General features: G+C 34.4%; 1 protein-coding gene across 2 annotated transcripts; it reads right to left on the bottom strand.

The window, feature by feature from the left end:
* Positions 1-8004: 8004 nt before the first annotated feature.
* LOC142984111 (uncharacterized) lies at positions 8005-15479 on the bottom strand. Of its 2 annotated transcripts, none has more exons than XM_076131468.1 (6): positions 14905-15479; positions 14193-14355; positions 13263-13358; positions 11755-11935; positions 11166-11278; positions 8005-10409 (listed from the first exon to the last, which is right to left on the bottom strand). In XM_076131468.1, the coding sequence occupies exons 1-6, from the start codon at positions 15393-15395 to the stop codon at positions 10338-10340; spliced, it is 1116 nt and encodes a 371-aa protein (XP_075987583.1). In that variant the 5' UTR covers positions 15396-15479; the 3' UTR covers positions 8005-10337. The 2 variants fall into 2 exon arrangements, with proteins under 2 accessions (XP_075987583.1, XP_075987584.1); XM_076131469.1 differs by having other exon boundaries at positions 8005-10391.
* Positions 15480-15670: the final 191 nt, after the last annotated feature.

Raw genomic sequence — 15670 nt, 5'->3', positions numbered from 1 at the left:
TGTTAAATTTCTGTGTTCATAATAAATAAGGATCACAAACATAAATACTTCTATATTGTTTATAGCCAGTTGTAATTGTGTCTATAATCCCTTTTCATTCAATGTTTTTTGTCATTTGAATCTGGATTTATCGCTCCCACATACTTTTTTGAAATGAGCGCCTTCAAAGGAGATCATCCATTTATCATGTATGGAGCCTGGATGATCTCCTTTTGTATACAAAGTTCCTCCATGCAGTTACAGTCTGAAAACAACGATGTAAAATACTAAAAACTAAAATGAGGAAATAAAAGAATATATTGTTTCAAAAATATTTTTAATAACGTTAAAGGTGTTACATATTAAATGACCTGTATACTATTTACAACCATAGACTCGTAATAATACGAATTATTTTATAATAACATTATTATTCAGTTATGTGGCCGCGGTACATTGGCATTCAAAAATATCGTCTCCATTATATGGATTATTACATATTTCGTTAAATTAAATATCTTTTTTATCGAGAGTAAGTTTTCAAGTCAGATCAGATTTCTCGAACATTAATAAAATACCCGATATTTTCTTGATGTGACCAGAATATCCAAACGGTTTAAGAATGCCTTACAATCAGAACTGAGTTATCAACAAATAAAATTGCATATAAGAGCGAATTTTTTATATAATTATATTGTTTTCACACAGTTCTAATTTTTCTTCGATTTTCTGAAGAGGCAGCTTTGATTTTCGTTTATATCTCCAGACACTGATAGATACATAATATCACGCCTTATCTATGTGAATAAAGAAAGCAAGGATAGTTTGTAATGATCGTATCAAGTCACGTTCTTTGGCCTCTGCCTACCAAAAATCGTGATATTGCGTACAAACATGTCTTTATATTGTTAAATAACAATTTAAAATAAATTTCCAAAGCCGTATACAACTGATAATATTAAAATAAAGCTCAAAAATAATATAAAACATTGTGTCTTGTACGCATTTAGTACAAATTCGTTTATATTAGCACCTTACAGCGGCAGTTCTTTATGATATGTTTCATTATGAATGATAATAACAACAAAAATGCTTGATGGCTTTATAATAACAACTTTTAAAAACAGTTTTACATGTTCCGGATAAGTGTCGGTTAACTTAACAGTTGGTTTTTATTAGCTACTGTATCTATTGGATAGGTCCCCAACCCGCACTTGGCCAGCGTGGTGGAATCAAGGCCTAACTCCTCCCTTATTAACATAGAAGACCCTTGGCCATCAGTAGGACAGTAATGCTTTAACATTGTTAATTTATAGGTTATCCGTCACTTATCCGGAACTGTAAAATTGATCCTAAATGTAAAAACAGGAAAACTAGGTGCCATTTTGTTTCGTCCCTAAACCCTTCAGTTACTTATGCATATCCAAACTAATTTTGAAAACAATTTTTACTACGATAAAGGTTAATATCAATTAAAACCGAAAAATTATATATTTTTTTTCACAGTATTTTCCTATACTCTTTAAAATATAGCTTGATTAAAATGACAGTTCTAAGCAAAACAGATGACACAACTTTGTAGTGACGTCTCACGAGTATTACAAATTGAAACACGAAAAATCTGTCTTGTCTAGCATTATAATTATTTTTTAAATACAGATCCTCAATAAGAAATCAGAATAATTCAATACAATCAGCCTTTAAACTAAAAATCAGTACTATTTTCTTTAGTCTTAAAAATAAACCTAATAATTTTCAACCTCTCTACAAGGCTACGTCATGTTGCAAAAATTTTAGTGAGGAGACACAATAGATAAGAGTAAATCGACTGATTAATCGTTAATCGCGAAGTACACTTTGATACTATTTGTGACCAAGAATTAATAATTAATCTCCAAGATTGTTCCAGCGATTCTGATGATACCGATGAGAATGATACTGATTTAGGATGCGCACCATTAGCTGCGCATCCTATATTACTGTCATTCTCATCCCTATCATCAGAATTGCACCATTAACTGAATATATATATTTTTTTAACTGTTTTCATTGTTTTATTTAATTGATCCTAATTAATACTAAACTAGGAGAGGTCTCCGTGCGGTGTTAAAAGTAGGGCTGGTCGTCCTATACGAATTTGCTTAAACAATAAGATTCACAACAACAATTCGTAAAAAGCTAATTCAAAAATAATTGAATCGAATATAATTATTTTAGATTCGATTTTTTCGCTATCGATTTTGATCAATACTTCTACAACCCTAGTCAAAACAGTTTGACATCTGCCATTCTAATCAAGCTATATTTTAAAGAGTATAATTTCGCTTTACATTGTAACACAATATGAAATAACTAATATGCCTATCTTTTTCTATCTCATTCACAAACCATAAGAAAAAGTGAGACATAAAATCTACTGTGCTTTTTTATTGCACTACTTAATCAAATGTGCAAATTATTATTTAAAGAAAACATTTTAATTATAATAATTTTAACAATAAGTGCATATACTTAGAACTAAAATTTACAATTTTCTAACCCAAAATTCCCTTTTATAACACAACAATTTTTAATTATAATATAGAGATGTACCTGACTAGTCGACTAAGGCCATTATGATTTCTAGGTAATAATTTCCGTGACGTTCCCAAATAATTTTAATTCTGTACATTTAACCTTTCTAGAAGCCTTTTATACAATATTGTGTTTAATTTAAGCTAGCATTGTCAATCCTTCAAAAATCATCACCTTTCTATCTTACGCCCATTTTTTAAAGTTATAGATATTTCTGCCTACCCGTTTATGTTTAACTAAGACGATCGGTTTGACCTTTTTTTTGCTCTGATTTTGTTTAAATCGATGAGTCAATCCATAACCTAATTAATTTTATTTAAAAAAGACACATGAGTTAAGAAGGGGACTAGTCGGAACATCTCTAAGAATAATATCTATGCTACAGGAACCCATAAAAATAATGTACAACCGTAATTCTTACAACTGTATAAGTAGACGAAAAAGTAGAAACAATTAAATCATTAAAATCAATTTTATAAAAACCTCAAATAATTACATATACAGGGTGTCCCAAAACTCAACGATAATCCGAGACAGGATGAAAGGCCAAGTCATACGAGTTATAGGAAAAATAAAAAAAAAATCCATATCACTTAGTTCAGCAATAATAGACACTTTTCAAAAAAGTTGAAATTCCACACCCTTGGTCGCATTTTCAAGTCCTGTGATCACCAATGTCACAATTTCGTTGTGTTTTTTTTTAATTTCGTGATCTTAATTAAATATGCTATTAATCTTATAACAAATGTATGCACAAAACATTGTTAATTTAATAAAAAAAGTTAAGTTTTAGTGAGTCATCTTTCTCAAAAATATCGTTAGTCAACTTTGACGCTTCATACTGAAAAAAAATGTACTACACTACCCTTGGCAAGTTATTTCAAAAGTTGGCGCATTTAATCAAGATTTCGAAATGGTATAACACTTGCCACTTTTCTTGCCATTAAAAATGTTATTTTTATTTGAACGAAGAGTATCCTCGCAAATGGATCGGACGCAGTGGTACTTAGGTCACTATTTATATTTTGAGCCTTGACGAATCTGATTGTTTTAGACCCCATTTGGCGTTTTTATCGTAAAGTTTGGTCTTTTTGACTACTACATTCCTAAGAAAGTTTTGAAATCTGCGCTGAAAATATTTTTAATATCGTCGATCGAAAATTGTAAGTGTGCGGGAAAATGGCATTAGGATGTTAACATTTTCCTGCTAATATTTTTTACGACTTTCGACGTGACTTATAGAAACAGTCGTGTCTATATCGACTTATTTATTATTTTGGTGATAAAGTCTGATCCTTTGAAAATTTAAAACGCCAATAAATAGAGTTCTATTATGATTATTTTTCCATCACCAATGAAATTCCTGAAGGTCGTCAAAGGTCACCAGTTGTCTCCGGAGAAATTGATGCTGTGCGAAAATTAATTATGCATTTTAGTTTCCTGATACAAGAAAAGAATGACACAATCCTAAACATTATTTCCACTCTTAGATATAAAATATCGTATAATAATACCGACCAGAATTGACAATTGTTTGGATCACGTACTATTAAAAGTTACGGCTCCAGCTCAAGTTCTGATCCTAGACACACACATCACGGACCATTTGCCGATACTACTTAGCCTAACACTCCATCCTACAAAGCCAAAACCCAGCAAGACACTCATGCGCCTTAACTACCCTGCCATCAAAATTGATATAGATGACACTGATTTTAGTCAAATCACAAATGAAACCGATCCAGACGAAGCCACAAACCAGCTAATTACCACTATACAGAACGTTATCACAAAACACACGCAGTCAATCTATGTCCCTAAAAGATTAAGAATTTTAAAGCCATGGATGACCAAAGGATTGATAAAATGCATCCAAAATCGTGACAAAATGCACTTACGACAAAAATTGGACCCAAATAATACGATACTCAAACTCACATATAGAAGATATCGCAATTTCTGCAACAATCTTTTACGTAAACTCAAAAATGCACATGACAAAGCTGAACTAACTAAAGCTAAAAACAATCCTAAAGCTACGTGGAAAGCAATAAAATGTATAACAGGAACTGAGTCCAAAACACGGCCACCTAAAGAATTGTTGCATTTTGCACACACCGAACAGGCTTCTTTGGACTTAGTAAACAGATTTTTCGTCAACATAGGGAAAGAGCTGGCCGAGGGAATCTCTCAACGCCAAGCCTCACCGCCCATGAACGCCATGTACCAAGCCACGTCCATAAACTGCCCACGCGACTCTCTTGCTATTCTGCCAGTACACAATAGTCAAGTTGAATCACTAATAGCCGGATTAAGGGCCAACTGTGCTACAGGATGGGATGGTATACCAGCTAAAGTACTAATACAATCAAAATCTGCATTATCACCACCTATTGCTCATATCTGTAATTTGGCAATCCAGTCTGGTACCTTTCCAAAAGCCTTAAAAAAAGCGGTTGTCCATCCAATCCATAAGGGTGGAGACAGAGACAGCGTTACGAACTATAGGCCGATTTCAGTACTGACTTCCCTATCAAAAATTTTGGAGCGTATCCTGAACAACAGTCTTTACACATTCCTGACCAAAAATAAATTACTCGCAGAAAACCAGTTCGGTTTCCGGAACGGTAAATCGTGTGAGGATGCTGTTACTACTCTGGTAAACGATTTGTCGGAAAAGATGGATCAAAAGCTGAAATGCTATGGTATCTTTTTAGACCTCTCCAAAGCGTTCGACACTGTCTCTGTTTCCAGGCTTATATGTAAATTGGAAGCCTCTGGAGTGCGTGGTTTGGCGCTAGATATCTTCAGAAGTTATTTATCTGATCGCTCCCAGTGCGTAAAAATAGATTCCCTCGTCAGTTCTGATGATGCTCTCTGTTTTGGAGTTCCACAAGGCAGTATACTTGGTCCAACCCTGTTTCTGCTGTACATTAATGACCTCTGCCAACTCTGCATAACAAATTGCAAAATCTTTGCTTATGCAGACGATACAGCATTGCTCGTGTACGGTAGGAACTGGGATGAAGCTCGACTGACTGCTGAAAAGGCCTTACGAGTAGTTATGACTTGGTTAACCGCAAACTTACTGACTCTCAACATTAACAAAACCAACATCATTCGGTTTACACATCCCACTTCTCATGTGCCACTCACAAGTAGGGCTGTAGTCAGGGCTCATTCATGTGCGGTAGACTCAGGGTCGGTAAATTGTGACTGTCCACAACTTACCCTGGTCAGTAAGCTTAAATATCTTGGTGTGTACGTGGATGGGAAATTGAGTTGGAGGCCCCACATTGAGGCTATGTGCAGTCGACTCAGGCGACTTATTTTCATCTTTAAGGAACTCAGACATTCTGCTGATCGCGAAACCTTGCTCCTCGTGTATCGCAGTCTGTCTGAGTCCTTAATCACTTACTGTATACCTGCGTGGGGTGGAGCTTGCAAAACAATCCTCCTTCACCTTGAGCGTGCTCAACGGGCGATCCTCAAAGTCATGTTCTTTAAGCGCAGGCTCTATTCTACTGAATTGCTTTACGCGGATACAGGTGTACTCACTGTGAGACAACTATATATACTACGTACAATTTTAAGACGCCACTCAATGCTAACTTTTGATCGGAGCATTGCACAAAGACGGCCTGGCAGCTCAGTCTGTGACAGGGTCCCACATCGCACTGCGCTGGCGGGACGTCAATTCTCAGTTCAAAGTGCTCGCCTATACGATATTATACATAAGAAAATCCCTATTTATAACCAGACCAGTCATGTTAATAAAAATAAAATCGCTAAATGGTTACAAAAACTTAGTTATGCTGAAACAGAAAATCTGTTAAAAGTTGCTATATAAAACATGTTTTGTAAATGTAATTTTTATATTAATATAGCTCGCTGATACTTAAACTGCAACATAGTTATAAATATATTAGTTAATCGGAGGAATCACGAACGACTCCTAAGATACAGGTTTCCCCACCTAGTTTAGGAGTCGGTTGTTTTTGACCTCAATTTATTGTTCCTAAAGTACAACTAATGTAAAGTTTATGAAATCATTGTAATTATGTTTGACTGTACTGAATAAAGATAAAGATATATTATAATATTGGGTAACAACATTTCCGATTACAAGATTTTTTCTAACTGAACCAATTTTTTTTTTACCATAATTCGAGAAGGTCCTCCCGCCGATTAGTGCAAACAAATGCTTGAAAAGTCCATCGTTTGGCTTCAAAATACGTGTATCAAATTGTGATAAAACAGGGATCTAGAATATAATACGCATGAGCCCAAAAATAAACACCAGTCGACTTTATGGACGCTTTATGATGAACCAAATCCAGAAAAAAATATTCGCGCATGAAGCACTTCGGAACAAATGGTCCCTTGATTTTTTATAAAAACTTTATAACGGCACAAAGTGTCTTTATAAAAATGCAGAAAGGTTAATTCTTATTGATTTACAACCAAAAATTTACCTAAAGACTGGTTTAAAATATGGAAAAATCACAAAATCCTACAGGTCGAGCTCAATAAAATCAATGCCGGCCGAAACGCATCTCGCTAAACAGCCGGCTATTATGTGCACGAAAAAAACTAATTCATGAGTTTCTCGTAATGCCGTTACAGTTTGACATCAAATAACTTTATTTAAATCCAAAACATCAAAAATAAATACCGTAAACATTGATTTATCATCGCCTCGAGAAACAGGTTATGCTTTTAAACACCTTGTTTTTGAGGGGTCTTCGGGAAAGAAAAAAAAATATTATAAAAATATTTCGATCGGATAAAAATCTATCTAGATCATGCATAAGAATACCCGAGAACACGATAAAGTAGTTTTCACTCACACGTTTACCGTTTTTCATAGTTAGGCTCAAAATATAAGTAGTGGCCCACGTACAATTGCATGGCCTCCTCGTTCTCCCGATCTAAATCCAGTAGATATTTTTTACTGGGAATGCATAAAAGAAAAAGTTTATTCGAAATCAATACAAAATCTATCAGAACTTAGCCAGAAAATTGACACAGCGTCAGAGGAAATAAATGCAATGAATTTTGATTGACTGGTGCAAAGGTCTTTTGTAAGGCGTTGCAGAGCCTGAATTCACGCTAGAGGAAAACAATTCGGAATTACTTTAGCTAGAGGAGAATAATTAAATAAGATCGATGGTTCATTCATTGTTTTTTTTTTATTATTATAACCTATTATGTTTCTTACATTAAATATTTGTTATGGACTGACTCAATTACCTCTTTACTAAAAATAATTGCTTTCCTCTGGCACGAATACAGGCTCTGCAACGGCATACAAAAGATTTTTTCACCAGTCAAGCAAAATTCCTTGCATTTATTTCTTCTGACGCTGTGTCAATTTTCTGGCTAAGTTCTGATAGATTTTGTATTGATTTCGAATAAACTTTTTCTTTTATGCATTCCCAGTAAAAAATATCTACTGGATTTAGATCGGGAGAACGAGGAGGCCATACAATTGTACCACTGCGTCCGATCCATTTGCGAGGATACTCTTCGTTCAAATAAAAATAACATTTTTAATGGCAAGAAAAGTGGCAAGTGTTATACCATTCCGAAATCTTGATTAAATGCGCCAACTTTTGAAATAACTTGCCAAGGGTAGTGTAGTACATTTTTTTTTCAGTATGAAGCGTCAAAGTTGACTAACGATATTTTTGAGAAAGATGACTCACTAAAACTTAACTTTTTTTATTAAATTAACAATGTTTTGTGCATACATTTGTTATAAGATTAATAGCATATTTAATTAAGATCACGAAATTAAAAAAAAACACAACGAAATTGTGACATTGGTGATCACAGGACTTGAAAATGCGACCAAGGGTGTGGAATTTCAACTTTTTTGAAAAGTGTCTATTATTGCTGAACTAAGTGATATGGATTTTTTTTTTATTTTTCCTATAACCGGTATGACTTGGCCTTTCATCCTGTCTCGGATTATCGTTGAGTTTTGGGACACCCTGTATAAATTGATTAACTCGAGACTTATTAAATGAAAAAATTTATATATAAAATATTATAAAAAATATATGTAAGTATATAAAGAAATAAATGATTTTTAGGTAATTTTAGCCCACAAAGATTCATTTTGTCGGATATAATTAATATCGCCAGTTAAAATGAATGTTTTAATATCTTAAAAAAGGTAGGTACTAAGCGCTCCCTCATTCCGGGAGGAGACCCTTGCCCAGCAGTGGGACAATCACGTATGTATATTAGCTTAGCCTTTGTTCCAAACTATGTCGGAGTCGGCTTCCAGTCTCACAGGATGCAGCTGAATACCAGTGTTTTATATGGAGCGACTGCCTATCTGACCTCCACAACCCAATACCTGGGTTATAACACCATACCCTTCGGTAAGACTATTTGTTAGACTTTCAAGCTTCTGACTACTGTTTACGACTGTCAAAGATCATCGAAAATGACAGCCGGGACCCACAATTTAACGTGCCTTCCGAAACACGAAGGAACTCGATATGTATAAGATGGAAACCCATCCGCAGAACAACCTCGGCAAGCGTAGCACCACAGAGACCGATCCGTACGGCTGTTGTTAACTAAGCCACGAGCTCCTCCCACAATCACGTAAGTAACAAAATATCTGAATGTCTATTAAAAATATCCTATTAAAAAGTTATCAAATTGTTTTAAGACAAATCCCTTTGTGAGCTAAAATAACCCAATTTTGGCCTCCTGTACTGAAAAACAATGCATATGAAATATATTGTCATATTTTGTGCTAATAATTAACAAGTACTTTATATTATGTCTCGTTGCATAATAATAATATTTTCAAGAAAATATCATTAACACATTATTTTTGTAGCTATGTTTGTTTGTGTAAAATTAAGTCTATTATTTAAGGAAAGATTGTTACCGTAAAACGGGGTGAATAGAAACAATTTTCAACTTTGTCCTAAAAATTTGTAGCGAATAACTTGTTATTTTTATTGTCAGGTTGTTTTATATCATGTCCGGCGCCATGAAGAAAGAGTTAAAACCATATTTGTCCAAAAATATGCATAGTTTTACGATATTTCATTAAAAAAAATGGTCAATTTCTATTCACCCAGCGATAGGGGTGAATCGAAACGACCAAAGGGGTGAATGGAAAAATTGTGTTTTAAAACGTTTTTTCAGTTAACAATATTGTATCTTTATAGATAAATATACACCTAAAGAGATAAACACTCCAAACAACTCATTAGAAAAGAAATTCCACTTTAAATCCAGAGTTTTGAAAAAAATGTATGGACCATTAAGGCATTCGAGGACGGTTGACTTTGAAGCAATTTTTTGGGTATAAATATCAATTTAAACATTTAAACAATTATGACACCGCAGAGAAGTAATATCGACGTGTAATCATTTCAAATTTGAACAAAATTCTTATACGAGGAGTACTCAAACATTGGGCTTGAAAACTTTCCTGATTTTTTTTCTATTCACCCCGCGAATTCTATTCACCCCGTTTTACGGTATATTGTTTGTAACAAGTGAATTAATTTTAAATTTCTAACAAAATAATTTCCTTTTTTTTACAATCGTTATTCAAAAAATGATTTTAAATCTAGAAATAATATCATAATTAAAATATCAATCTGATAATTTATATAAAAAAAATAACTTGAAAATGTTGCCATACTTGAAAAATTGCGCAATGTTTAACAAAAATATCTTTGTTTTTTTAATATACCTTGGTACTTGCAGTTTCTGTGTGCAGTGTTGCCATACCTGGTGGGTATATTTCAGCTGGCGGTGGATGCGTAGCGGGACAGTTCTGGCAACACCATGCCGACGGCCTGAAAGAATTGTGCGATCTAACGTGAGCTTGTTAACAACACCGTCCGGATGTTTGTGCATGAAGGGATATTGTGATAAGGAACATAATATAGGTAAATAGGCAGGTATGTAAATAAATTCTGATGAAATAATAAACTAAAATTGTAATAGAAATGAATAACACTCGAACTTAAAGGACACTAGAAACCTGGTGTAGGTAAGTACAATTATTTTCTACATTTTGTGAAGAGAATAAAAATTTGGGGTGTTTTCTCATAGTCACACATTTCCATATGAGTTTTGATAGTTAATAATATGAAAGGAGAAATGAACATTTTCTTGTAAGTCACAAGTTGGTGCAATTAGTGATTTTTAAAGAAAATTCTCGTACTAATATATAACTTTTGGGATGTACGTTATAAATGTACCATTGATTTGGATTTACTAAAACATTGTGTGATTAGAACTGAACTGACTATTTAATTTTACAAATCATAATAATAATAACGTAAAAGATTGTTGAGACTGGGAATCGAATCCACAATACCTTGCCGATTATAGTTGTATTAGTATAACTCAGTGGTTCCCAACCAGTGGTCCGTGGAAGTCAAAATATGGTCCGCCAATTATTTTAAAGTTTATTATTATCAAGATGGTTATTACACTTTATTTTTAATATACTTACATAGTGGCCCCTGCTAACAAGAATAATGTAAAAGTGGTCCCGGACTAAGAAAAGGTTGGGAACCCCTGGTATAACTAAAGTTGTCAATAATGATATAATTCAGTATTACCTCATTTTCAGCTCGTTCGTCATCACTCTGGTACTGCACGTCGAGCTCGGAGCTGTTCACGCTGTTCTCCCAGTCTTCAGACGACTCCACCGACGACGCGTCCAGCTCCATTTCTACATAACACAAGTTTATTAAATAAGTGAACTCTTCGCAGAAATACTTGGAAATAACATTTTTTAAGCACAACCCGGGTCACATACGTATATGTAAGTTTCTTGCGGTTTAATCTCACAAGCAACTGGCCTTCGAAACGGTCAGAAAATTATATAATCATTTCAAACTTAGTTCCAAAATTAATGAAAAAATAAATTGATATTTTGAATATAAATCCTAGTCACAAGCACGGAAATCGCATACACTATCGACCGCGCCACAGCGATAGTGACTACAAATTACTTAAATCAATGCTTTCCATTGCCACACTATTCTTGGGCTATTTCAAACGTGCGACCAACTACGTCATGTAACATTATTGGGCTCTCTCGCTCGCACTTACAAATTAAATCATTTATTTTCATAAAATATGGCACCAACGGTTGCTTAACCCACGACCGGTGAGCGCTGGCTATGGGCGCCTTCAATGACTTACCTAGTACGAGTGGTTCTGGGTGTCTGTTGACAGGCACGGCTGGTATCCTCAATGCTGTGGCGTTGATGGCCAGCGCCTGGGCTGCGTGGCCCCTACTGCTGCTGGACGCTAGTGAACTCATGTCTCCCAGGTTCCCTTCCGTTGTGGGCAGCTCTTCGCAGTACCGGACTAGGGGGTGATCCTGAGGAAAGTTGACATTAGAAATTTGTGTGGAGTCACGCAGTAACAAATAATTTATACTAACGTCATACCTACGAATTACGATTAAACATTTTTTTATGCAGACAGACAGATGCTTAAATAGATAGAAATTAGATTTTTCTTATGATATTGGCAAAGAAGTTTGAACCCAAATTAATGCAAAAAAATATTTAGATGATAGCAGCTTGATGTAATTAGTTTATGTTCCCAAATATTAGTTCACTACAAAGTATTTTATGAGTTAGTAATACTAATAAACAATATTATACTGTATTGCTTGGTCAACCTACAAACATCTCTTAGTATCTATACTATATATATAGCCGTAATGATATATAGCCTATAACCTTCCGCGATAAATGGGCTATCTAACAGTGAAATAATTTTTCAAATAGGACCAGTAGTTCCCGAGATTGGCGCGTTCAAACAAACAAACAAACAAACTCTTCAGCTTTATAATATTAGTATAGATTCTCTCTTATGTGACGCAAGCGAAGTTGCACGGGTCAGCTAGTTACTTATAATTTTGTTAACATGCCCAGAGATGGGATGTTAACAAATGGGATAATAATACCCATGAGACTAACATTGTTAATGGCGATAAGAGGGTGTATTTCATACACATCTGCCTGCACTTTCGGGTACACAGGCGTGATAATATATTATTTATCAACCTAATATATAATCTTAACAATGAGATCATTGATCTATGTTAAAAATACATTTTAGTTCCCACACTAAATTGCTAAGGTCAAACACGAACGGAACAAGGTGACGTGAAAGCAAATAAGATTATATTTGTAACCTTGCCAATTTTTTGCCTGTAAGCATTGCACTCATGATTTGTCCTAGTTACGCAGCCGACCTACGGACGACACCCATTTTGTTCGCGCCTAAATTGGCCGTCCCCTCTTTGTGCAGTGCTCCAACACCAATAATGAATTCCCGTAATTTTATTACACATTTTCGAAAAGAGCTATAAGTAATTCAATTTATAGTTTCAATTCTATCTAACTTTAAAAGGGTTCTTGAATATTCACACTAGATTTATAAATATTTGCGAGATAAAAATGGAGGTAGGTACTATTTTAAAGACAGCCCCTGCAAAATCTATTGTTAGTATAATACAATCTTAATCAGTTCAGTTCTTCTGTTAGATATTATAAAATGATTTAGTCTCCTACATGCTGGAAATAGATAATTTCTCAGAGAATGAGCAGTAAAATAAATATTTTTTTTCACATTACCAGTGCTAAGCATGGGTTTCATACTAGACTGAGAGATAAATAACAGACATTTCTACTTACGGGATGTGCCAATTCACAGATAGGGTTGAGCCTGAGGTCAATCATCTCAAGTACGGACAGGAAACTTGTGTCAAATGTGTCTGGTAGACATACTATCTGAAAAGAAAACATTCTTCATTAAGTAAATAATAATAATATAATTAAGATAATAATACTATCCTCCTAGCTAATATCTGACAGGTGCAGGCCTGACTTTCTTATTCTAGGAGGCATGGAGGCATTCCTTGGGAAATTCTTAGCAGAAAAGCTCAAGGAGCTTTTTGTCCCAACCCTAGAATAATTAAATATTCATGTGAGAATTCTGTCCACACTGTAAGGTTTAAAAGGCGTAATGTTTTCCAGAAGTAGTGTAAGCTATGTTTATCACTGAAATTCTTACTACAGTAATATTTTATTTAGGTCAGTGTACTGTTTACATTATATTTATTACATTATTATAGTACTTGTTTCTGAGAGATAACAATATTTGATTTATGTCACTATGTCACACAGTGCAGGTGACCTCAATAGTTTAATGAGAATATAATGACTTACATTATATTACTTAAAAAAACGTATTAGTGTTCATTTAAAGCGAAGACTATCAATATGTATAAACTATTTGTGTAAATTTCAAAATCCATTCAGTAGTTTTGATGTGCTTGGATAGCTAACATCCAAACTTTTGTATATAATATTGGTATAAGTATACATACAGTTGTTGCAGCATAGCATATTGATCAGTAGAAACTATTCTCAATACTCACTTTAATTGTTTAAACCCTTTAAACGATACAACAAATCAGAAAGTGCTCACGACGCTTTTATCGGCAAATGTCGACAAAAATATAGCCTCGTGAGCACATTTTGATTTGTCGAATATAGCCGACTATGGCAGTCGAAGGGTTACATGTAGCTACATAAAATTACACCTTTTTATAATAAACTTACTTGATTATTATTAAGCTGCAAGAACATAAGATCGGGGCACTTGAGGATAGAGATGGGGAACTCTCTAACTCTGTTATTTCTTAAGTTACAGTGTACTAAGGCCTCCATCTTGTCCATAGTGTCCGGCAATGTCTCTATCTGGTTGTTTTCTAGAGTTAACCATCTGGAAATAAGTTTGGTTCAAATATTAATATGGGTCAGGTTCAAGAATGAGTCTATGGTAATATTTATGGCTGTAATAAAAATGATTAAACCTTAAAAATTGAGGAGGAGAACAATCATTTGTGCTTTCAAATAGTTGTTTCGAGACTCATTGTGCCTTGTGTCCATTTATTGTTTGTGTGTAAAAGTCCTAGGGGCACAAGACCTATTCTTAATTCAATATATTAATTTAAATATAGAGTATGAAAGGAGTAATGATAAGAAAAGTATTCATTCACATTCTTTCATTATAGTAACAAAATAAAAGCTGTTTGTTTATATCCTGTGTGTTTGTGCCAAGCTTAGGTTTTGGCAATCATTAACATATATTTATTTATACATTCATTACATCTGATACAGAGTAATCATTATTTAACTAATGAATTATGCATGATGCCATAACACCTTGAAAATCTAACACTAACAAAAAATGAACTAGGAAGTTAACACTTCATGGTACTATGTTACCTTGAGCTAAAACTAATGCAAAAAATAACAAAGAATACGTTACCTAAGTTTTGATAATTTGGTCATCTCATCGGGTATCGTTTTGAGCTCATTGCCTCTTGCGCCAAATGTATCCAGCTTCTCCAGCTTCCCGATCTCTTTAGGTATCTCCCGCAAACCTATTTTGTTACACCAAAACGCTTCAAGGTTCTCCAAATCACCAATTTCCGGTATCAACACATTTAGCGGGTTATAACTTATGTTCAAGTTCACCAAATTTTTCAAGTTACCTATCTCCGGCGGCAAAGAACTTATGTTATTATAGTCTAGCGTTAATGTCGTTAGATTCACTAACTGCGTTATTTCCATTGGCACTATAGTTATTTTGTTTCTATGCAAGTAAAGATGTTCGACATCGGAACAAGTGTATAGCAACGACGGTATTTCTATGATTTCGTACGCGTTTAAACTCAACCTTGACTTCTTTTTGACTATAGCCTGCTCGATAAGGGCCAATATGTGATTTTCACGGATAAATTTTAGTATTGCACTCATTTTTGTAACTATTTTTGATTACATGTCTATTGCGTTTTTGAATTTGTTGTGGCTGTGTCACAGCCAGGAAATAAAAACAGCCATCTGTCACAGCCGCTGTGACAGATGGCTGTTTTTATTTCCTTGACTTTTTAATAAATAAACACTGAGGCTTGCACACGTATGTTAAGCATAAAACTAAGACACCTAATGCCGCAAACTGTGAAACAGAACGAGACAGAAGAAAAACAACGTCAAACCAGGAATGTATACGGAACGCAGCTGTCAAATTATAT

Source organism: Anticarsia gemmatalis, chromosome 26 (assembly GCF_050436995.1).
Source record: "Anticarsia gemmatalis isolate Benzon Research Colony breed Stoneville strain chromosome 26, ilAntGemm2 primary, whole genome shotgun sequence".
NCBI lineage: Eukaryota > Metazoa > Arthropoda > Insecta > Lepidoptera > Erebidae > Anticarsia > Anticarsia gemmatalis.
This window is presented reverse-complemented; position numbering and strand designations above follow the sequence as displayed.